The sequence below is a fragment of the Pygocentrus nattereri genome, chromosome 14 (genome assembly GCF_015220715.1).
Source record: "Pygocentrus nattereri isolate fPygNat1 chromosome 14, fPygNat1.pri, whole genome shotgun sequence".
In the NCBI taxonomy this organism is placed as follows: domain Eukaryota; kingdom Metazoa; phylum Chordata; class Actinopteri; order Characiformes; family Serrasalmidae; genus Pygocentrus; species Pygocentrus nattereri.
In genome coordinates, this window is record NC_051224.1 from 14,136,777 (window position 1) to 14,160,643 (window position 23,867).

The following is a 23,867-nucleotide window of genomic DNA, read 5'->3' on the forward strand; positions in this document are numbered from 1 at the left end:
CCCTCCCACAGAGGTTTTTTTGGGGGTGGCTGCCAGACTGTCCTAAAATCTCAAGATTTTTTTTAAGTTCTCGCTTAAAACTAAGTATGAGAACCTACTGGCCCAAATGGCAAGTTGGTGTCAGTTAAGGCAGTAAATCTGATTCATCAAGAAAGTTACTGCTCAATGCTGACGGGTTTTAGACTAAAACACGGACGTGTAACGTCGTGGTCCTTAGGGAGCCTTTGTTAAATAAAGAGAAATAAAATGCTCTTAATGTAAAATAATCATAATGTTTGGTAGTAATATTATAACATTACATTCATAAAGAATGGAATTTTTTGGTGGAAACGACACCAAAAAAGCCACAAACACCCATAGCTTTCAACAAACAGCCATAACTTTCAATGAACAAACAGGGAAGGACACTGAGAACCAGGTTTGAAACTCTCTATTTCTTTTTTACATGGTGAAGTAAAACCCCTTTTTAACAAATACAGGGATCTTTCAATCATCAGGAAGGAGATGCCTTGGAAGTTTAAAAAAAATCACTGTTGAAAAATGTAAATTAATAAATAATCCAAATAATTTACAGTATGTTATAAAAAGCGCAGTGAATACTGGAACCTTTTTATGATCTATTTACATCAGAAACATTACACATTCATTCTATCGGAAACAGGGTACACAAGAGTGTGTCAATGACTATTTAAACCATCCAGTTACTGGCTTTAAAAGCAGACAATAACAACTTAGTGCTGTGAGTACTAACCATCAAACCAAAGGGCATTTAGTTATTTGATAACTAACAAATCTTAGGGTAGTATATAAAAATGGACTTTTGCTTAGTTGTTTTTCTTTTAGTGTTGGTGAAATTTCCAATTAGTTCTTGCATTTCCCACAATAAATAAATAAAAACCCTTCTAGCAGTGTCTTCAGATAATCAATATTGAATTAGACAAAGCCAATTGAACTATGAAGCCAGAGTATTAAAAACAAAGAAACAAACAAAACAAAAAAAATACAACATTGACTGCATATGGAGGATGTGTACTGTATGTACACACATTTACACATGCACACTTATGGCTTATTCAGGATTTTGCAAAGGATAATCAAGGACAGATCAGGTATCTTCCAAAAAGGAACAAAATCACAAAGACAAACACAGAAAAGCATCCTTGGCTCTTTACACAGACAGATGCATCTCAGACACAAACAGGAAAGTGAGACAGACGTAAGAGAAAGGAAAGAAATCTACAGGAGGCAATATTTGTTCAGATATGGCGGATCTTTGTTTCCTGTACATGAGGTTGCATTGTAAACAAATTTGTTTAAGAAGTGTATGGAATGTGGCTCTCAAGACCACAGCCACGAAACGATGGGTGCACACATTTGATCCTGAAAAGTCTCGAGGATCATGGCAGTCTTTATTGCACTTACAACAAGCTCAATCAAACACGCACGTATGCACGCACACGCGCACACGCACTAACTGGAGGAACTGGAATTCTTCTACATCACTGTCCCACACATTGCGGGTCTGGAACTGATAGTGTAGAGCTCCATACAAGCACATCAACCCCGATGTGTGGGAAAGGTGAAGCAGGGACAGAACCCCTCACCCTCTTCATCTCAAACCCCTGGAGGAGGCAGACTTGCTTCAGAGACGGATAACTCTTGGGCAAGATCATTGAAGCGGGCAATGTAGTCAACGCTGCTCTCACTCATCATGCAGGCAAGCTGAGTATCCATCTGGCCCAAAAGAAATACACAAAATATATAGTTATGCAGACTAGAACTTGAAATGTTTGTCTGAATCTGAAGAGACCCGACTTCTCACATCGGGTTTGGACATCATTTTCCAAATATGTTGTGCTCGCTTTCAGTTCTAATTTTACATTTGGGCTTTTTATAGCCCGCCTTTCAATTCTGAAGGAGAATTACACTAATTTTGACGTTATGGCATAATCCAATCATTGAGATGCCAATGCCCATTCAGAGTTGTTTGTTGTGAAATGGTGCCTTGCAGTAAACTTACTGATGTCTACAACACAAATATTTATTTATTTACTGTCCAAAACAATGTCTGATTTAAGACTCAATGTCAATGTCTGAGTCTTAAATGCTGACAGTGGTAAAACTGATGACACGGAACCCACAAAACTGTTGTAAAACAACGTCTAAGTCAGTCATCAGATACAGTTTTTATAACCACTCAGATAAAAAGCTTTCTGTGAGGTATCTTTTGGAGGAATTTAACGCTTTAGATGTCTTGTTCTTAGTAGCACAGTAAACAATTTTAACTCAGCAAGTTTCTCTAATATGAAGCATTTAATATAAAACCACTATGACTTTTGTATCTTGTGTCAAGAACTGGGTTACACAAAAAAGACCAGAGTGGAGGAGGGAAAGGGGAAAACAAAAACAAACAAACAAACAAACAAACAAACAACAAAAAAGCAGAATTCCCCTTTAAAGATTTTACCCTTAATTTTCCCTAGCTTTAGATGTTCTCGCCTTATGCTTATTCTCCATTTTCATTATTTTAATCAGGGGTCATTAGGGGTAGAATGATGCACAGAAATCATGGCTGGGTTCACGCTGCAGTTTAGACCTCATGGTTCGGTACGTGTTCCATACAATTGGGGTGGGGGTGGGGGCGGGGGGCAAAAACACTAAGGTTAGGTTTCTTGTCATTTATTTTGAACAGACAGTAGTGCAAGTTACAGATCGTTTCATCTTGTTTTGTAAAGTCCCACCTGAATTAGCTGTTAGACTGTAGAGTTGGTCACTTGCACTTGATAGGCACGGTCACTATCGTTAACCAAGTCATACAGTGACAGTTCAATATAAGTTTTGGCTGATAGGCTTTGGCACAGTTTGGCACAAGGCTTTGTGGCGAATCTCTTCACAGGCACAGAAACACTACAAGTTATGGACAGAGATGAGTCATTTAATTAATGAATTGTGTTTTTTTTTAATCCCATCTCTATTTACCTCAGTAGATGCCTTCCTTAACTTTCACTTCACTGTTGAAACAGATGAACCAACTTAAACTTAATGTGACAGATTATTATTTTACCATATCATATTATTATTTTGTAAAATCCATGATCTAATAATGTCATTGTTGCCGCTACAGAGTCATTTATAAGCTGCTGTTATTAGAAATATCAAATTTTATTTGGCACTGACATGTTTGCTCAAGCAAAAAGTTATTGGTGTTTTCGCTTTAGTAAACGCTCAACACACGCTTACTCAAGGTGAGGCAGCAATTAAAGGTTGAGACATTTGGCAGGAAAAAAAAAAACAAAAAAAATTTTTTTGAGGTGTACAGAAGTTTATCTTGCTGCTGGCTTTGAAGGCAAATGAAGCAAAGCTTACAAACCAAATACTGTAACGTTTACCTGCTGGGGAATTTCTGCCCTTATTCTGCCATTATTCATGCATTTCTTGGCTAAAAATATCACACTATTCACATTAAACAATTACAATGTAAGAGAGTCTCTCATTTGAGTGACAACTGAGGCAGACTCTTACCTCCACTACATCAGGCAGCCCACGAGCCTGAAAAGAATCATGGGAGTTGCTGTCCAGCAGGCTAGGCCCAAGCAAGGCTGTACCACTGGAGGGCTCTACAGGGGGGAGGACAGTCCTACGAGTCTTATCAGGAGACACCAGGCTTGCTGCAGTGAGGAGAACAGGCAGAAGATTGATCAGTGTATGAGTTTGTATAATTGTAGAGCTTCTGTTCATATTACATGACCAATTGCGCTGTTGCACAAAAACAAGAGGGAAGGAAAGCATTCAACATAAACACAATGAAAAAACCTTGCAATTAAAATGCATTTTTAAACTCCTCCTTAATGGCTTATTATGATTGTCACGCTTGTCAAATGCATTACAATTAAACATGGGTGTTCTCATGTACAAAACGTAAATAAAAACAGACCGCAATGATGTGCAAATTATTTAAACCCTATATTTAATAGGAAGTGGTACAAAGACCACATCAAATTTTAAATTGAGAAATGTTGTAATTTTAAAAAATTTAGAATGTGATGCCATGTTTCAAAAAGCTGGGAGAGGGACATGTTTGCCACTACTTTGCATCACCTTTTCATTTAACAACACTCTGTAAGTATTTGGGAACAGAGGAGCACAACTTCTGTAGTCAAGTAAGATGTTTTACGATTCTTGCTTGATATGGGATATATGGGAGTCCAGTTTGGACTCTCCTTTGTTGTATTTTTCGTTTCATAATGCAGCAAATGTTTTTAATAAAGGACAGGTCTGGACTGCAGGCAGGCCAGGTTAGCGCCTGGACTCTTTTACTGCAGAGCCATGTTGTTGTAATATATGCAAAGTATGGTTTCACAGATGTCACCCATGCCATGTGCACTGAAGCCCCCCTCATACCATCACAGGGGTGGCCTTTCTGGATCCTTTTATATATGGTTTCTTCTTTGCATGGCAGAATTTTAACTTCCATCTGTGGATGCAGTGACTATGGATGGGTATCATTAGGATACTGCTTATTGATACCAATACTTGTTGATACTCTTATTGATAAATGTGGCGCAAAGTACAAAGGCATGTCATGAAAAGACGTGAAAAGGCTGTGGTCATCTCCCTACGGTTAAAAAAAAATTACAAACACAAGCAATACACAATCAGTTACCCTGGTTGTTAAAACAGCTCACACAAAGGGCGTTTTCAAACTTGGGCTGTTTCAGCATCTCACTGAACACAAAACTAGTTTGTAGTTCATTTTGTGGTTCGACTGATTTGTGCATTGTGAAAACCAAATGGCCCCTGTCAGCTTTTGCTTTGCTCTTTGGTGATGACATTGGGGCTTGCTGTACACACAGCCACAGTGTTCCTGCAGTTCAGCAGGTAAAAACAGACAAAGGATCATTTATAAGGTTCTTCTCAGAATAAATTCAGCCCGTTATCTGCGACAAGACAGCAGCACTGACATATTAAAGTGCTAAGATGCGAGAACCCACGTGAAGTTACATGTTAAAGGTTCATTTGGCATGCAACACAACTTTAAGCTGCTTTCACACTGAACTCTGAATGAAGGAAAATAAACCGCAAACGCCAGGTGGAGCTCAGTGAGGAGCACAGCAGAAAAGGGACCGTGGCAGACCGTGGCACACACGCAGGGTCATTTTTCCAATATTGTGCAATGCGCTTTGGCCAGTGGTTTCAGTGTGGCCAATAGCAGCGCAGCAGGCGGGTCTGGTAGTTCCTCTAGACACCTGAAAGGTCAGGTTTATCAGAGAACACCTCACACACCAAGTGGTGTGAAAGGGGTCTGAGTTCTAAAGGAGTTGTGTTCTGAACAATGAACAGTGTCTGATATCTCAAAGGACCAGAAAGAAAAGTCTCCTTTTTATTAGTTCACTTACATTGTGAACATAAAAAGAACTGAGGTCATTTGCAGTTGGTTCCCTTTTGGGTTCACTTTAACAGAACTCTTAAAACAAACTATATGTGAAAATACTAAACTCAAACTTATACTACCTAGCAGTTAGCAATTTATGCTATACTAGCTACCAAATTTTGGTTCAGGACAGATTCAGCTCAATATTACTGCTTCCCCCACAATAAGCTGATTCAGACTACCAATGTATCCTAATTACTCTAATGCTGAAAACGTTTCCTGATAAGGACATTCAGACTAGACTATCAAACCATCCTACCTATCATACCTGTAGTTATGAGGCTGAAGTTGGTTTCCAATCTGCCAGCTTTCCTGTTCGAATTTTCCCATTCCACCTTAAATGGCGCAGCAAGTATTATTATAGCACCTGAGGCATGAGCACATAGCTGCTGTACCATTTAATGTGGAATGGGTAAATTCAAACAAGAAGCTAGTGGATAGGAAACTGACTTCAGCTTCATAATTCTAATGCTGGTAGCATTTTTGTAAGGTGATCTAAGTTTTTGATAGCTTAATTTAACCATTCCATCTTAAATGATGCTATATGCTCTTGCTTCAGGCACTATCCTACCTAGAATTTTATGTACAAAACTACCTATAAATACGTGCTACAGTAAGACAGCAGGTAAAGTAGCACAATTTTAGAATGCTACATTTGCCAGTGTGCCATGAGGTTGCTGGTGTTATTCTCTTTACATATCATGGCGTAGCCACACTGTGGTGCAAGTTCTTCACTCAGGAAAGAAATGTGGCTGCCTTGGTTTTACTTTCACCAAAACTTTTAGGTTAAAGTGCCTAATTACAGGTTCTTTGGCAGAGTTTGGGGGAGGAAAGAAAAGCTAGCGGGCACTTTGTTTTTCAGCCTCTACATGTTAATTTACATAATTAGAATAAAGTTTCAATTATAGACCAGACACCCAACTCCACAGAGTTTCTTGGGGAGTTCCCAAACATCACTTCTGACCTTTTCAGCCGTGACCAAAGAGCAGAGAATTTTGCTCAGCATACAAAACGCTTTAGATAGTCAAAGGCATGCAAGCGCTTGCGTCACATGGAGAGCAGAACACCCCTCCTGATGATGCAAACAAGCACAGACTATTTGAAAAAGCTTGCTATGTAGAATGAATTAACAGTACATCAATACTGTTAGCAGCACCATTTGTCAGAGCGATATTTTGGTACTGTTCAGTCAGGAACTAGTACCAACTTAGTACTGGTTCTTAATACCTATCCCTAGCAATGGTGAACTGTGTTCACAGACAATGTTTTCTGAAAGTTATCCCAAGTCCAAGCAGTGATATTTCCACTACTCTTGTCTGTTTTTAATGCAGTACCACCCTAGAACTTGATGATTACAGCAGGCCAATACTGGTTTTCAGCCCTGTCCCTGACACGCAGAGATTTATCTGGATTCTCTGAATTTTTTCTGTGGATGATGAGCCATAGATTATGAAATCTCCAAGCTCCATGTTAATTTATGCTGAAAAATGCTTTTCTTTAATTGTTGCACAATTTGCCTGCAGTCTTTCAGTGTGGAAAACCCTTCCAATCATTACTTCTGAAAGACTCCACCTCTTTGGAATGCATTTTTTTTTTATCAGAATCAGAATTCTTTATTGATCCAAGAGGGAAGTTGCGCTTATTACAGTTGCAACCATTTATGTAAAAGAATAAACACTTGAATAATTTAAAACAAAGAGACAGAGAAATTTGCAATATGTACCCAATTACATGTATAATTATTATGTACATGTATAATTATTATGTACAATTCTACCCAATTATGTTACTGATTAACCTACAACCCCAATTCCAATGAAGTTGGAATGTTGTGTAAAACATAAATAAAAACTGAAAGGCTCGGTCGTTCACAAGCAAGGATGGGGAGAGGTTCACCACTTTGTGAACAAATGCATGAGCAAATAGTCCAACAGTTTAAGAACAATGTTTCTCAAAGTGCAATTGCAAGGAATTTAGGGATTTCATCATCTACATACATAATATCATCAAAAGATTCAGAGAATCTGGAGAAATCTCTGCAAGTAAGCGGCAAGGCAGAAAACCAACTATTACCAAAACCAAATATTAGCACATGGACTCAGGAACACTTCAGAAAACCATTGTCAGTGAACACAGTTCGTCGCTCCATCTACAAGTGCAAGTTAAAACTCTGCCATGCAAAGCGAAAGCCATATATCAACAACACCCAGAAACGCCGCCGGCTTCTCTGGGCCCAAGCTCATCTGAGATGGACTGACGCAAAGTGGAAAAGTGTCCTGTGGTCTGACGAGTCCACATTTCAAATTGTTTTTGGAAATCATAGACGTCGCGTCCTCCGGGCCAAAGAGGCCATCCAAGCAACATCTTTTTCAGGGATGTCCCTGCTTATTTCAGCAAGACAATGCCAAGCCACATTCTGCACGTGTTACAACAGCGTGGCTTCGTAGTTAAAGAGTGCGGGTACTAGACTGGCCTGCCTGCAGTCCAGACCTGTCTCCCACTGAAAATGTGTGGCACATTATGAAGCGCAAAATACGACAATGGAGACCCCGGACTGCTGAACAACTGAAGTTGTATATCAAGCAAGAATGGGAAAGAATTCCACCTACAAAGCTTCAACAATTAGTGTCCTCAGTTCCCAAACGCTTATTGAGTGTTGTTAAAAGGAAAGGTGATGTAACACAGTGGTAAACATGCCCCTGTCCCCACTTCTTTGGAACGTTGTTGCAGGCATCAAATTCAAAATGAGTGAATATTTGCAAAAAACAATGAAGGCTAAGACAGGCTTCCTCACAGACTTGTGAAACCAGCCACCGCTTCTTTTGGAACTACCACTCATGCAACGTCAATGCACTGCAATGCACTGGACAGCCGAAAACACTCGGAGGAAAGCACCAACCGCCAGACTTATTACGTAAGCTCTAACAGACGTCTGCGCTGACTAGCATCGTGTTGAGTGATGGGGGAAGAAGGGGGAGGCCATCCTACCCACCCAGAGAGAGTAAGACCAATTGTGCTCTCTTGGACTGGCTACGGATGGCTGTAGCATCATCAGGGATCAAACTTGCAATCTCCTCCTTGTGCCACTCGGGAGCCCCTGTTTTTTTGTGTTCAACAGTTAGCCAAGCTGTTCTTGGTCCATGGTCCCTAGTCGTGCATATTCATAAATCTTTACATTCTTAATGAGTATTGAGGTTTAGGGATGCTTTTGAGTCAATTTAGATTCTTGGGCATAACAGCACTACCTACACATATTTAACAACCTATTATCCAACATGGATTTTTTAAAAGTTAAATTTTCAGTGAGCACATGGTACTCACAGAGCAGGCAGCCCAGAGTTGAGTCGCTGGAGTCATTGGGGTACCACTGAGGGTCATGCGTAGGAGATGGCATCCAGCTGTGGGCGGGGCTGTCACTGGGTGAGGGGAGGAGTTTGGACCGGTCAGTTCCATTGAGTTTTGGAGGAGAAAGAGACGATCCATCACCTAAGAATGATATGAAGGGCATATTATGGAAAAAATATCACACATTAAAATAGAATCTGGGCTATGGCAACTGAATCACATCCAGTAACAGAGTTAATGACGTCACAGATTTTGAGGTTTATGTATTACACACTGTATGTCTTCCCTTTACTCAGGGATTAAATGTGGTTTCTACCTTGCCAACTAGTTACATTAACAGTTAATTACCAGTTAATACAAATCTAGGATTGGACTTCAGTTAAGAGCCATATTTCAATACCAGTAGCAGATTTACCCACACCTACCATAGTGAGCAGAATTAATGGCAAGCTCAATAATGGAGTCACTAATATGAGTGTGGGGCTCTCCAGAGGGGAGGGATTCGTCTGGAGGACCAGGCAGAGAAATATCCAATAAGGAAGCAACACTGGGAGGTGCCAAAAGGGAGTCACCACCCTCTGGGGACGGTGGAGAAACGCCGTTTTGCAAAGCACCCTAACAAAAAAAGCAGCAAGAAGGGGAAAATTAAAATCAGGGCGAAAAAGCAGCTCATTTCTGTGTTCAAGGACATATCTTAGATTTTATCATTTATTTATACTAAATACTTGCCATATACTTTTGTCTTCCACATGGATATTGTGGATTTTTATGGATATACATAAAAAATAACTTTGTCTTGTGAAATATTTTTTTCGTAGTGTTTAACACAGCTCAATGTAAGTAATTACTTTTTCTTTCACTCACCTCTGGCTCCTGCTGGAGCAGCTCAGGTTCAGGAGCATCAGGCACGGGTGGCGTGGTGTCCTCAGGTCCTTTGAGGCGGGTCTCTACAGCAGGGCCCTCCACCTCTCGACAGGGACTTCCTGGGATAATGCCTGCAGACTTTGCTGCCAGGTCAATTGCACCTGAAGCACAATTTCAGACAAAAGATTTTACTAATAATAGCAAAACAGGGGCAGCTGAAGCAAGTTTAGAAGGTGATTTGTAAAAATTCATCAGCAAAGGGTGGACTACTGATTTGACAGCAATCTTACTGGACAGCTGACTGGTAGAACTGGGATTTATTGTAGCGGACGCAGGTTTGAGAGGAATGGGACGGGTCGATGGGAGCCGGGTTTGGATTGGCCGAAAAGAACCCGTGCCTAAAGAAGAAAGATGGATAAATAAATAAAAAATTAATAATAAATATTAAAAATAAATTTAAAAAAGACAACAAAAAGTGAACATGAAAACCTATGTTTTGGCCTGATATACTGAGAGCCCCCTCCCATCGACCCACCACCAATGGGAGGGGCAGTAGTAGGGGTTCGGTGCGTTGTGGATCGGGCAGTGTCCGAAGGCGTGGGCCTTGGCATTCTGATCCTCGGTTGCTGAAACTGGCTTTTGGAACTTGGAACGTTACCTCACTGGCGGGGAAGGAGCCTGAGTTGGTGCGCGAGGTTGAGAGATACCGGCTAGATATAGTCGGGCTCACCTCAACACACAGCTTGGGCTCTGGGTCCAATCTCCTTGAGAGGGGCTGGACTTTATTCTTTTCTGGAGTTGCCCATGGTGAGAGGCGGCGGGCAGGTGTGGGCTTTCTCATAGCCCCTCGACTCGGCGCCTGTATGTTGGGGTTTTCTCCGGTGGACGAGAGGGTAGCTTCCCTACGCCTTCGGGTTGGGGAACGGGTCCTGACTGTTGTCTGTGCTTATGCACCGAACAGCAGTTCAGAGTACCCAGCCTTCTTAGAGTCCTTGGGAAGGGTGCTTGAAAGTGCTCCTCCTGGAGACTCTATTGTCCTACTGGGGGACTTCAACGCTCACGTGGGCAATGACAGTGAGACCTGGAGGGGTGTGATTGGGAGGAATGGCCTCTCTGATCTGAACCCGTGTGGTGTTCAGTTTTTGGACTTCTGCGCAAACCACAGTTTGTCCATCACGAACACCATGTTTGAACACAAGGATGTCCATAAGTGCACATGGCACCAGGACACCCTAGGCCGCAGTTCAATGATTGACTTTGTAGTCGTGTCATGGGACTTGCGGCCATGTGTTTTGGACACTCGGGTAAAGAGAGGAGCTGAGCTGTCAACTGATCACCACCTGGTGGTGAGTTGGATCAGGTGGTGGGGGAAGATGCCGGTCAGACCAGGCAAACCCAAACGCATAGTGAGATCCTGTCAGATTGATCTTCAACTCACACCTCCGTCAGAACTTTGACCAGATATCGGGGGAGGTGGGGGACATTGACTCAGAATGGGCCATGTTCCATTCCTCCATTGCTGAAGCGGCTGACTGTAGCTGTGGCCGTAAGGTAGTTGGTGCCTGTCGGGGCGGTAATCCTCGAACCCGGTGGTGGACACCCCAGGTGAGAGATGCCGTCAAGCTGAAGAAGGAGTCCTACCGGGCATGGTTGGCCTGTGGGACACCAGAGGCAGCTGGCAGGTATCGACAGGCCAAGCGATCTGCGGCTTCAGTTGTTGCCAAGGCAAAAACCCGTGTATGGGAGGAGTTTGGTGAGGCCTTGGAAACTGACTTTAAGTCGGCTCCGAAAAGATTCTGGCAAACCGTCAGGCGACTCAGAAGGGGAAAGCAGTGTGCCACTAGCACTGTATATAGTGGAGATGGTGTGCTGCTGACTTCGACTGAAGACGTCATTGGGCGGTGGAAGGAATACTTTGAGGACCTTCTCAATCCCACCGACACGTTCTCCAGTGAGGAGGCTGAGTCTGGGGACATGGGAATAGGCTTGTCCATTACTGAGGCCGAAGTCGCTATGGTAGTTAAGAAGCTCCTTGGTGGCAAGGCTCCAGGGGTGGATGAGATCCGCCCTGAGTTCCTCAAGGCTCTGGATGTTGTGGGGCTGTCTTGGCTGACACGCCTTTTCAACATTGCGTGGACATCGGGGGCGGTGCCACTGGATTGGCAGACTGGGGTGGTGGTGCCTCTTTTTAAAAAAGGGGACCGGAGGGTGTGTTCCAACTACAGGGGAATCACACTCCTCAGCCTCCCTGGCAAGGTCTATGCAGGGGTACTGGAGAAGAGAGTCCGGCTTATAGTCGAACCTCGGATCCAGGAGGAACAGTGCGGGTTCCGCCCTGGTCGTGGAACACTGGACCAACTCTTCACCCTCTCCAGGATTCTGGAGGGTTCATGGGAGTTTGCCCAACCAGTCCACATGTGCTTTGTGGATCTGGAGAAGGCATTCGACTGTGTTCCCCGGGGTATTCTGTGGGAGGTGCTTCGGGAGTACGGGGTACATGGCTCTTTGCTACGAGCCATTCAGGCCCTGTACAAACGAAGCTGGAGTTTGGTTCGCATAGCCGGCAGTAAGTCAGACTCGTTCCCAGTGAGAGTTGGACTCCGTCAGGGCTGCCCTTTGTCACCGATTCTATTCATAATTTTTATGGATAGAATTTCTAAGCGCAGTCAAGGGATGGAGGGTGTCCGGTTTGGTGACCTCAGGGTCACATCACTGGGGAAGACCCAGGACACGCTGGCGCGACTATATCGCCCAGCTGGCCTGGGAGCGCCTCGGAATCCCCCTTGGAGAGCTGGTGGAAGTGGCTGGGGAAAGGGAGGTCTGGGCTTCATTGCTTAGGATGCTGCCCCCGCGACCCGAACCCCGGACAAGCGGAAGATAATGGATGGATGGATGGATACTGAGAGCCAAGTGACACAGCTAACAGAATGTGAACATGTATTTTACCAGTAGCTGAAGAATTGGAGAGAATGGAGAAGGAGCACACATGCTGGGAGGTGTCTCCTGTTGTTCGAGGCAGCAAAGTTCTCTGCAAACATAGAACAGATCCCATTAATGTTTGAGAAGCAAGTGAAACCTGTAGTCTAAGATGTAGTCACAGTCAACAGTGACAGCAACAATCCTTCAGCATTCATGAAGGAAAAATATCCTTTCCATTGATTTCTTGTGTCTAGGCCTGTTCCACCCTTTAACTTCTCTCCATATACGCTTGTCTCACCTGCACAACGAGTGGCTTCCTCAGTGGGCGTCCCCTGCCCACCTTTCTTTGCTTGGGTAGGAAAATATCTGACTAAAAAGCAAACATAAGAAAATTAAATAGTAATTTAATCAAGATAAGAATAGAACTCTATTTTTCTTAGTGCAGTTGTAATCCAAGAACCCAAAAACATAGAAGTCCTGATAGCAAAACAAATTGAATGCAATGGTGATCTGCCAAGAATTCTAAGTTTCACCTAAATTACATATTATCCCCAATGTTCTAGCTGCAGACAAATTTTTCAATCTTCAACAAACCATCCAGATCAGCGACAAACTGCTGCATGCACCCATAATGACTGCTCATGTAGTGTTAATGGTTCCTGAGTGAATCCTACAAAAGTTCATGGACAAAAGTATGGAAAGAGCACGAGTTGCTTGAAAACGGTGTCCTTGTTTAAAAATGATTAATGCCCAAATAGTGCAGAACCAACTACAGTAGGTTTCTTAAATTCCAGGCTGGCACAAGAGACACTTCTCACATTTGCTTTCGTGAGACTTCTGTAATGGGGCACGATTCGTCATAGATCTCTCCAGGTGATATACAATGTAGCGTGTGAGCCTTTGTACAGTGTACACTCTGCTACATTGACAAACAACAGGATGTAAATAAATTATACAATGTTGTGAGAAGTGTAGCCATTCAGAGATTTGGGTATTGTCCACTCAGCATTACAGTAATCAAGTTTAATTTCCATCCCCTCACAATTCAAGTCAAAAATTGTAATTCACAGTTATGACGTTTAAACTCAAATGTAATGGAATTTGGTGGCACTCACTTCTGTGTTTGAGATAAGCTGGAGCTAAACCAATTTTTGACTGGCCTGAATTCTAAATTAGGCACCCACTTACACTGATTGAGTCCAGCTGCTGGCGGAAGGCTAGCTCTGCCTCCTTGTTGGGAGAAAACATCCGTAAGTGCCGAGAACTATTGGGCGGAAGAGTTGTCGGAACAGCGAACACACCCCCATCACAGTCACCTCCGGAAACCAATAGAGAACGTGGCAGATTACGCCCACCTGTGGAGAAATATGTACTGAATTTGTCTAGTGCATTGCCAGGATAACTGCACCTCACCTGGATTGTATAACCCTTCTTGATAAGTTGGATGTCTAGTACATGGACTGAAAACATAAAGAAATATGTTATGTACCTGTGCTGGCTGCATTGGGCAGAATTTTAGAGCGCGCTGTGTGCTGCTGGCGGCCACAGCTGGGGCTGCGAGTCCCCCCAGCCTGAGCTTTGCCTGGAGGCGTCAGAGACTGCTCCTCCTGCCCCGGCTTCACTGGAGATGTCCCGACTGAACACACATCTGGAGCCTGAGAAAGTGAGAGCAAAAAGGCAAAGAGAAGGCAGAAAAAACAGGGCACCTCACATAATGTTAGACTGGTCATAAATTCACTAGGTTTTCTACATTTACATTTACAGCATTTAGCAGACGCTCTTATCCAGAGTGACTTACAAAAAGTGCTTTGTCAATCTAGAGAAAGTATCTTTGCTAGTTACTAATAGCTTAGAGAAAAAGACAGTCCTGAGCTCAGATACTGCTAGAAACAAATATGTCATTGCAGACACCAAGAGAAAAAGAAACAGAGTTGAACACAGAACTCTGTGCCATTCAATGCAATACAATAACAATAAGATACAATACAATAAACTTTAAACTTTTTTATAAATTTTCTAGATTATGTTCATTTTCAAAACTAAGTTAAAAATGATTAGCAACTGGTCTTTAATTTTACTGAAATACAAGGAAACTCACGGGTTTGGGATTGACCTCTGATGAGACAAGCCTGAGGAGACAGCGAAGCATGCGATGAGTGGTGGACAGGGCTGTGGGGCGGGGCTTGGGTTGCCACTCATACTCCAGCTGCAGTTTACCCGGCTTGCCCAGCATGAGGTAGAGTTCGGCTAGCGTTACATTCTCAGAGCCCTGCGAGCTCCAGCCCTCTTCGCGAATCTGCTGCGGGGAGCGTCCATTCCCAGCTGCCTCCTCAACTCGGCCTGCAGACTCGGAAGGAGGTGGCATTCCATCTGCTGTGGCTCCACCTCCTGGTCCAGGCTCCTCTTTGCTCTGGTCTGTCAGGATGGATTCTCTTTGACTGACAGTTTCTTTAGCTCTCCCACTAGAGCATGTCTGCGTCTGAGATGTCCCTGTTGGGTCAACAGTCAATGTCCCACTACCCTCCTGTGCTGGGCAAGGGGAGGAAGATGATGACGACAGAGTGACAGGAGTAAGAAAGTTAGTGTTTTGGGCAGAGCTGAAATTGTTCTCTGTCCCAGGAGTTGAGATACTGCCATCAGAACCCTCAGGAGCTTGCCCATCAACTTTTTTTGAGTCTGTGCCTCCTGAGCCACCCTTGCCTTGTTTCCCTGTTCCTCGAACAGGCTGAATGCCTAGGATATGGGCGGCTGGCAGGTCTCTGACACCTGGGCGACCACGCCCACTTTCTTGCCAGTGTACTGTGCAGGAGGCCTTGGAGTGAACAACACGAGCAACACCTGGCAATGCAATGATGGTGCTGCTCTCTGCTGGATACAGGAATAAATCCTCAGACTCGCCAGGCGGAGCTGCACCCTCTAGAGCCTCCCTCTCTGCCAAGCTCTTAAGCTACACACATTCTGGCTAAGGGCATAAACCATAACAAATATGGATAACAAGTATGGATGTTAAAGTTGACAAAAAGAATGGACTTGTCAAATTCCTGAAACATGCAACAAAAAACAAAACAAACAAACAAAAACAAACAAACACTACCCAACAAGAGCAACTTGAATGTCGTTCCACTGGACTGCTCTCCACATTTTGAAGAACACTGAACAATGAGGTTTCTCACTCACAGACACACACAACAGAGACATCTGTGTTAAAAGGATACAATTCGCTGGTCCTGAATGGCCCATTTTTGTTTCAGGAACTCAATGAGACTGGACACCTTCCTATGCAACTCGACTACCATCCTAAAATAAACATATCAGAGATCAACTGTGCAACAGAGAAACATGACATTATTCACTAAAACAGAGTTGACTTTGCATCACTTAATTTCAGTCTGTTTCTCTGATTTTTCAGATAGTTTAAGCATATTTGTCTAGCAGAAGTTGTTACTCTTGACTAAAAGCAATGTACATATTTAAAAACTATTTTCAAGGCTCAAATTAGTGCTTTTCATTGTCAACAACTGAATCACAAACCTCCAAGCAGGCTGTTAAAAAGTTCAAAACAAGCAGGTTAAAAAGTATACATAAGAATGTATTCCCTATATTGGAGACAGATTAAAAGTGCACAAAATACAGCAAATACTCAGGAGTTGTTGGATGGATTTACAAAACAAACAAACAAACAAATAGGCCACTGTATTGGCAAGCAAAAGGTAGGTACGGGATTAATAAAAAAAATACAAAAATTAAAAATAAAAACGCATTCAGCAGCCATTAGATCCAAAATTAATTGTAAAGCTGTCATGCAACAGTTATGGTGAACGCAGCTGTGTGAGACAGGCAACACTCACCTGAGACGAGGATTATGAGCCAAACTCTGAACCCTAGTCCAAGAATGGTTACTACGTGGCTGCAACTCCACAGCAACCTTCAGTGGCAACCTAACAGGTTTCTGGTCCTCCTCATCACTCACTCCTTAGAAAGAGAATAGAGGACAGGGGAAAATAAGCAGAACAGAAAACTAGATGGACCAACATGTACAAAGACTATTAAACTCGCTGTTCCTCTATTTTGTCCGTGGCCTCAATCTGCATCTCCTCCCACTTTCCAATCAGCCACACAGCCTGTAACCATAGAAACACAGTATTCACCCTACCTACACACTGGAGGGGTGCCACAGCCTCTACAGACATCCACTATGCCGCTAACCAGAACTAGACCCATTTTCTGTTTCTCTGGACCTTCATTCTAAGAGTGTCTCTCACAAGCTCCCATCTCACTTACATTTCTCAGTTGACCACGCATACATATATTCTAACACACAGATACACACCATCTGGGTCACAGAGTTTCTTCAGTGCACGACACATGGGAGCTTTGATCCTAAGGTTCCTGCCTTTAGAGCGAACCGTGGTGGCCCTGAAACCACAAACACACATCAGGTTACAGGTTCATCCAGCTGCAATATAACCCAACTACATACTGCACAGTCCTTTTGTGAATAATGCAAACCCAGTCTCTTCTCTCATACACAAGAACATACACTTACCCTTGCTGTATTAGCTCATTCAGTTTGGCAACATTCTTGTCATCCATTACTGAAGAAAAAACAAAACAAAACAGAAAACAGACACAGAGAGAGGGAGAACCATTAAGCATATTTCTTCACAATGCAACCATTAAAAAATTTTTTTTTTCCCCCCGTTGACCTAACAAGGCAGACACTACTTACAGCCTCCAACCTTCTTCCTGAGCTCGGCATAGCATATGAGGCCATAAAGCTCCTGGGAGGACTTCTTCAGCACACGAGAATACGCTGAGTAAAAGATAAAAAGATAAAAATGGCACAACCATGAACATCATACAGTGGCTGAGAAGACTAATGCAGAAAATACTTTCAACAAAATCACAACATATGAGCTGTATTTCATAAATGCCCTGCAAAGTAATAGAGTATACTGCAAATTCACAGATGCTCTGCAAAACTAAAATAAACAAGTGACAATCTTCATTCATTTGCAGCGTGTTTTTCACTGTACTGTATATAGGGTCCAGCCGACCACCATAACATCATCCCCAGGATGCAGCACAGCACACACTTATGCAACACTGGATTTAAAAGCATCAAAACCATACACACCCTGCATATAATCTTTCTGCATCTTTTATAACTTTTATTTCCTGTGGGTAGTCGTCTTTTCCTTTTCAATAACATCCACTTGTCATACTACACCCAGTACCACTAAAATCCATGTTAACCACAGTTAACAGAAACCTTTATATGTCTTACCGTTATTAAAATCAATGTGTTTGGAGATCTTGTGCCAGGTCCTGTAATAGAAGTGGCGAACCTGCTCCTTGTTCTTTACCATACTGGCAGGCTTCCCTTTCTTCTTATACTTCAGAGCAATGTTATTCTGAATGGCCTCAAAGTCCTTCCCATGCTGAGAGAACCCAAGAAAGGGGAAAAAAGTGACCAATGTCTATAATTCAGTTTTCCGGGAGGGGGTTGATGTAACATCATAGTCACAATCTTAAAAACTGTTAACATTATGTCACTCTGGTCAGTGCATAAAACCATACTACCTCCCTGCAGCCCTGACAAAAAAAAAAAGCTTTCTATCATCCGCTTTAAATTCTTTGTAGATGGTTATGCCAAAAACACAATGATTGACTGATTGATTGATTAATTAATTAATAAATAAATAAATAAATAAATAGAGAACTATCAGAATTTGTTGCTGGACAGCGACATTCCAACTATTTTCAGTGACGCACTTGTTGCAATGTAAAGTAGTTCAAGGTAAATCCTAAAAGACTTTAGCAAATGGGAATTTTACAAATATCCAAACAAAACAAAGATTACCTCATAAAGTCCTTCAAAGAAACTGTTTTTGTCCTCAGTGCTCCAGGACTCCCACTGTCTCCGTGCACGCTTCTGGTTCCCCCCCTCATCTTTCTCCACTGGTCCCTGGTTCCTAGGAGTCGACCGAGAGGTCCCTCCAGCCCCAGAGCCTGCACCAGAGCCTGTGTGGCCTGTTGTAGATACGGCAGGGACTGCATCACCACCTAAGGCAGAGAATAGGAAAGGGCGCAAGAAGAGCATAGAGGTAAACCAGGAAGTCTTTTACAGCTTCACACCACACAGCTGTAAGCTCATACCAAAACATCTGGACTTTAGTGGGTGAACTGACCAGAAATAATGAAAAAATGTCCAGGTGCTATAGATGGAACATGTTTATTCTAACTAAAAATAAGAGGAGGACAGAGAGAAGTCACAAGCTTAAGCTGAGAGTAAACATGCCTTGCTTATTATTCATGGTAATATTACTGGGAAACTATTATGGGGAGGAAAGGTGTTTACACGGTACATGCCTTACTCAGAATAGTTCTAGTGTGCACTCACAAACGCATACAGGCACATCAATAAATACAAAAACAGGACGTATTACAGTATAAAACAACAGCATAGGCCTTACAAGATAAACTGATGGGCAGTTTTGACCAAATTTAGCACCTAGCCATCTTACAAATTATATGAGCTCTACTGTACAATATATATGGTTAATTCCTGTGCTTCCCAAGAAAAATGAAACACTGTTTCCTACTGACTGGAAATGCAGTGACACCCCCTCCTGATATTTACATATTTTATTTAGGTAAAAACAGTGAACATTGTCATAAATAAAGCATGCTACATTTGAATCAATGGCGTTTACTGTTTGGATAACTTAACATATGCCAATATTTTCAGAGCTATGACAAGTCACTGTGCACTTGTTTATCTTTGAAGTGGAATTCCACATTTTTCTAAATTTCTGCATAATTTAACTGCTGAGATATGAAGTCATTCAGATATTTTTGATGTTCAATGCTATGTTCTAGAGAAAAATACAGTGGTAATACGACGGTAATAACAGGAATCAGGAACGTCTATAACGCAAAGATATCCATTCTATTTACTATCCAGAATGTGCATTAAACCTACATGTCTTCTGGGTTTTTAATATATAAAATTGTGATAATTTGTGCAAATTTTGAAAAACAACTGAACTACCCTTTAAACAAATAATTAAATTTCATGTATGTTTTCAATTCTTGCTGACCTTGCCATCACTCTAGCATACTGGCATTACAGATTTTGTAATGAGCATTTTTACTACAGGTTGTGCGAGTTGTGACATAATCCCACACTGCTGACATGTTGATTGGTTCAGTTAAGCTCCATTTACTGCTGATCATCCAAGTGTCACTCAGTAGCATGCATGTACATCAGAAACTGCACAATGGTATTGATATTCTCGATCACAGATACTGATACAGTATCAGTGCAATACTATAACTGATTCTCTAAAATACACTAACATGCACAATGTCCAAGCTGAGAGAGGAAAAAAAAGACAAATCAAAGAATGAAAAATGGGACAGTATGTTAGTGAATAATTTCTTTTTTTCCTTTAGTGTGCCATATGAATTTAAGTATACGTTGGCGGTGTGTCTGTACACATACGTCAGGAAGTGTGTGCACAGTCATTCGGAGGTGTTCCAGACCTGCTGCTCAATACACTGATCCAAAAACAACACGTGGGGAGAAAAAGAAGCCAACAACACCCAGCTCCCCCACCAACTCTGTCTCTACGGTCAGACACCAACAAAAAATGACTGTACTATAATCTAAATCGCATAGTGCATTTAAAAAAAAAAACTCCAAAACCATCGGTTAGAGCACACATGTCAATTTCCCCAAACCAAACATAACTGGGCAAGCATTTAAAGATCAGTCCAATCTAAACTGTAACATGCAACTCAGCATCCTTGCAACACCATACATTTACATGCTGCCAAGACACTGTTGTTTAATCACTGTTGCTCAGAACAAGCACGGTCTTAATTCAATTCAAAAGAGATTCCTGACATTCAACAATCTGCGAATTTTCCTACTCCAACATGAGTGTGTTACTTTGGAAATGAGGCCAAAAAGTAATTCAGATGTCAACTGTCAAACAATCTGCCTCCTCCACCTTATCAGTACTGTGGCTCAGTGTGCTGTTGACAAATCAAACGAAAGCAGCAGCATCCTTCTCGCTTTAGAAGTTCCCCGTTTTCCATCAACTGATCTCCGTTTACACAGTCCAGCCACTAGCGTTTTTTGATACCGATCAAATCCAAGAGACAAAATATAAAGCGGAGCCCAAGTTTTCGTGCTCCAGGTGAGGGGCGACTAACCTCTGGCTCTGGCGCCGCTGTGACCGTTTACGGCCGGGGCAGCGAGCTCTTTCCGTATCCGCTTGCTCGGAGGTCGTACGCTGGAGCGGAGAAAATGGTGCTGGTCCTGGCCGTGCGGGGGCGAACCAAGGCTTGGGTTCGGCGACGAGGACAAGGTGGAAAGAGAGGGAGTCGAACCGGGTCGGACGGCGGCGGACGGCAAAAGCGTTTCCTCTTCTCCGTCCCTCTTTGTGCTCGGCTGCTCGGCGGCGGCGCTCTCCTCGTCCTCGCCGCCCTCAAGCTTTCTGACCGCTTTGCTGGCTCCGTCGGCTTCCGAGGCAGCCCCATGGCCCACTGTCATGCTGTCGGGACACAAACAAAGCACATTTTTACGAGCTTTCACATCCAGAAAATCAAAAAACAAAACGCGAGCAACTTAGAAAGGCGACGTTCGTTCACTCCAACTCAACATGGCCGCCGCTGTTTGTTTCAAATCCCCTCACAACGTCCCAACAAAACCGCGTCGAAAAAATATATCTCTCTACCTTCACGACTTCGACCAAAACTACAATATTTCGATCAAATTCACTTCCCACTCTCCCCCAGCTTTGGCCGAACTCGAGTTGATAGTTTCTGCTTTGTTTAATCCGACATCGAAGGCGAAAAGCTCCCCGCACTTTAGCGCCCAGCACAAACGACAGACGACGACGACGAAAAACGCTCTCGCGCATTCGACCTCTAATGTTTATTTTTTAAAAAGTGGTAGTCTCTGGAGCGACCGTTACCCGTTTTCCAGCTCTTCGCCAGCGGACGCTATCTTCTTTCTCTTCACCATGAGTCCGAAGATTTTGGAGCCCAGCACTCGACCGATTTAAACATATTCAAAGCCCGAGAACGAGAGTCAGCTTAGGCTCGTCCTTCTCCTCGCTGCTGCTGCTCAAACTGACTGAGCTGCGGCTCGACCGTTGTTAGCTCGACTCTCAGAGATACACCAGCAAGTCCAGCTCAAGCCCTCAGTGCTTTCAGCGTCTACAGTAAACACGTTTACCATTAAAAAATAAATAAATTCGCTACCACGAAGGCTGACCGACAGTCATATTTTGAACTTGCTCAGCGCTTTAAGCGGACGCACAATCCTTACTCACTCACTCACTCACTCACTCCCGAGCCTGGACTTTGCTGGAACTACGTCATCATAACTTAACTGATGGTGTTTTTGTTTTCACAAATTCACATTTGCTCAGTGACATCAAAGATCACAAATTCATCAAACGATGCATAGAAAAGGTAAAGGAAGCCCGTGTTTAGTTATCACTGCAATACACAAGAGAGTTTAGTTGATGCCGTGCTACACTCCTTTAGTAAGAGTGGGTGTTCTAGGTCACTTTACACATCCTAAAAGCATAACTGATCCCAGGGCACTTTGATTACTGTAGCTGTGACAATCCCAATCATCAATGCTGACCTGATCCCGATTAAGAATCATCTCTTTTTAAACTGTTTCCAGGACATTTGCTAGCAGGTTGGTAGTCTGCGCCAATTAGGGTGTGCCTTCCTCTCTCTCTCAGGCTAAGCTACAAAAAGCACTCGACCCTTTTAGATATATTTATCTATGATTAACGGTAATAAACGTGTATACATGCAACTTATCATGTTCTTTATTACAAGAACAAAGACACAGCGTAGGGGATCACCGTTTTCGTAACAACGAAGCAACCGCGCTGATAATATCTCAGCCTTTGGTGTAAAACAATATTTAATCCGTGTCTTGACATGCTACTGTATTTGCAGAGTGAGTGTCAGGGTGATCACAGCTGTCTACCATAAAAAAACAGATGTGAAGCTCAGTGACCACAGACAATGTGAATGTTTGAGAGAGAGAAGGATCCAGACCAAAGTCAGCACACTGTATTTCCTTCTGCATCTCATTATGCGCTTATTCACACTAATATAGAAACATGACACATTTGTGGAAATAAGATGGATGGTCAAGAACATTGTGTGAATTTAAGCCAGGTAGTTATGTGAAAAACACTCCATGAAGACCCATTAGATTCTCATTACTGGTCTTTGTTTACTCGAGAAAAATTAGACAAATGATCAACAACGTGCTGTTAATGCGACTTCGCTTGCTTCTGAACACTGGTATGTAATTCCTGTCGTTGGCTAGCTTAAAGCTTTGCTTCCTAAAACAAAACATCCGTATTTTGTTCGAACACCGGTGAAGTACAACCGTTTCTTTCTATGGCGATAATATATCATGCAACAAGTTCCATTAAATTGAGTTAACTCTAACCAAAACAACGGCTGGCTAACTAGCTTAGCTACGAGGCTAGGCAGCTAACGTTAAAGCGGGCAATCAAACTCGGGATAAAAAGGCGCCTATGCATTGCATGTTAACGTGACTACATCAAAGACGACTACAAAATAGCTCCTGTAAAATATCAGCACTTTACCTTGTGAGGCGTCTAACAGCTTAAGCGAGCTGATCACTTATCCACATTAGGCGAACAGCAAAGCTAACTGTTAGCTGTACGGCTGACACTCTCAAACCTTCCTGTGTTGTTTTCCCTCGTGTTGCGACCACGCCCAGTACCTCGCAAAGAACGCGCTCTGATTGGTCACATTGAAGCACGTTGCTGCTACGCAACAGCCGAGGCGTGACCAGTCCAATCACAATACAGAATCCCACAGCGAGCAGAAGGTTTGGTCCAATCACAATTCAGATCCAGACAGCAAAGTTATGATTTGGGCCAATAACAATTAAGAGTCTAACAGCGTTTGAGTCGTTTGGTCCAATCACAATCCAGATTCGTGTGACATTGATGCTCGTTTTCTGTTCACCAGCAAATACATAAAATAGATTTCATGTTGAATATTAAACATTATTTTAATTGGAGAAGGTTTATTTGGTATTTAAATTGGAAACGTTTAGTTTTGTACTTCTAATAGGGATTTGTTGACCCCTGTGAAGTATTAACATGCAGTGCCTCATATTTGCGGATCTGTTGCTTGCAGTGGTCCACCATCAACTAAGAGAGAGAAAAAGCTATATATAGAATATAGGATCAACACAATCAATTAGATAATTCTTGAGATACTTATT

General features: G+C 42.7%; 1 protein-coding gene across 3 annotated transcripts; it reads right to left on the minus strand.

Annotated features, from left to right (window-relative positions):
* Positions 1 to 415: 415 nt before the first annotated feature.
* Positions 416 to 23,352, minus strand: cramp1 (cramped chromatin regulator homolog 1). 3 transcript variants are annotated; one of them, XM_017686379.2, is made up of 20 exons: positions 23,218 to 23,352; positions 20,783 to 21,123; positions 18,423 to 18,625; positions 17,847 to 18,000; positions 17,289 to 17,372; positions 17,106 to 17,154; positions 16,890 to 16,975; positions 16,408 to 16,531; positions 15,775 to 15,856; positions 14,658 to 15,506; positions 14,049 to 14,214; positions 13,748 to 13,914; positions 12,858 to 12,929; positions 12,587 to 12,668; positions 9,931 to 10,038; positions 9,641 to 9,801; positions 9,202 to 9,391; positions 8,753 to 8,917; positions 3,523 to 3,668; positions 416 to 1,734 (listed from the first exon to the last, which is right to left on the minus strand). In XM_017686379.2, the coding sequence occupies exons 2-20, from the start codon at positions 21,120 to 21,122 to the stop codon at positions 1,615 to 1,617; spliced, it is 3,348 nt and encodes a 1,115-aa protein (XP_017541868.2). In that variant the 5' UTR covers position 21,123; positions 23,218 to 23,352; the 3' UTR covers positions 416 to 1,614. The 3 variants fall into 3 exon arrangements, with proteins under 3 accessions (XP_017541868.2, XP_017541861.2, XP_017541876.2); XM_017686372.2 differs by lacking the exon at positions 23,218 to 23,352 and adding an exon at positions 21,547 to 21,888; XM_017686387.2 differs by lacking the exon at positions 23,218 to 23,352 and adding an exon at positions 21,307 to 21,468.
* Positions 23,353 to 23,867: the final 515 nt, after the last annotated feature.

Coding starts and splice junctions, on each gene's coding strand:
- cramp1 (XM_017686372.2), bottom strand. CDS start 21,596: ATGGTGAAGAGAAAGAAGATAGCGTCCGCTGGCGAAGAGCTGGAAAAC. Junction 21,124..21,546: donor GGCGAAGAGCTGGAAAACGG/GTAACGGTCGCT, acceptor GTGTCCCGACAG/CATGACAGTGGGCCATGGGG. Junction 1,735..3,522: donor GGCTGCCTGATGTAGTGGAG/GTAAGAGTCTGC, acceptor CTTTTGGGCCAG/ATGGATACTCAGCTTGCCTG.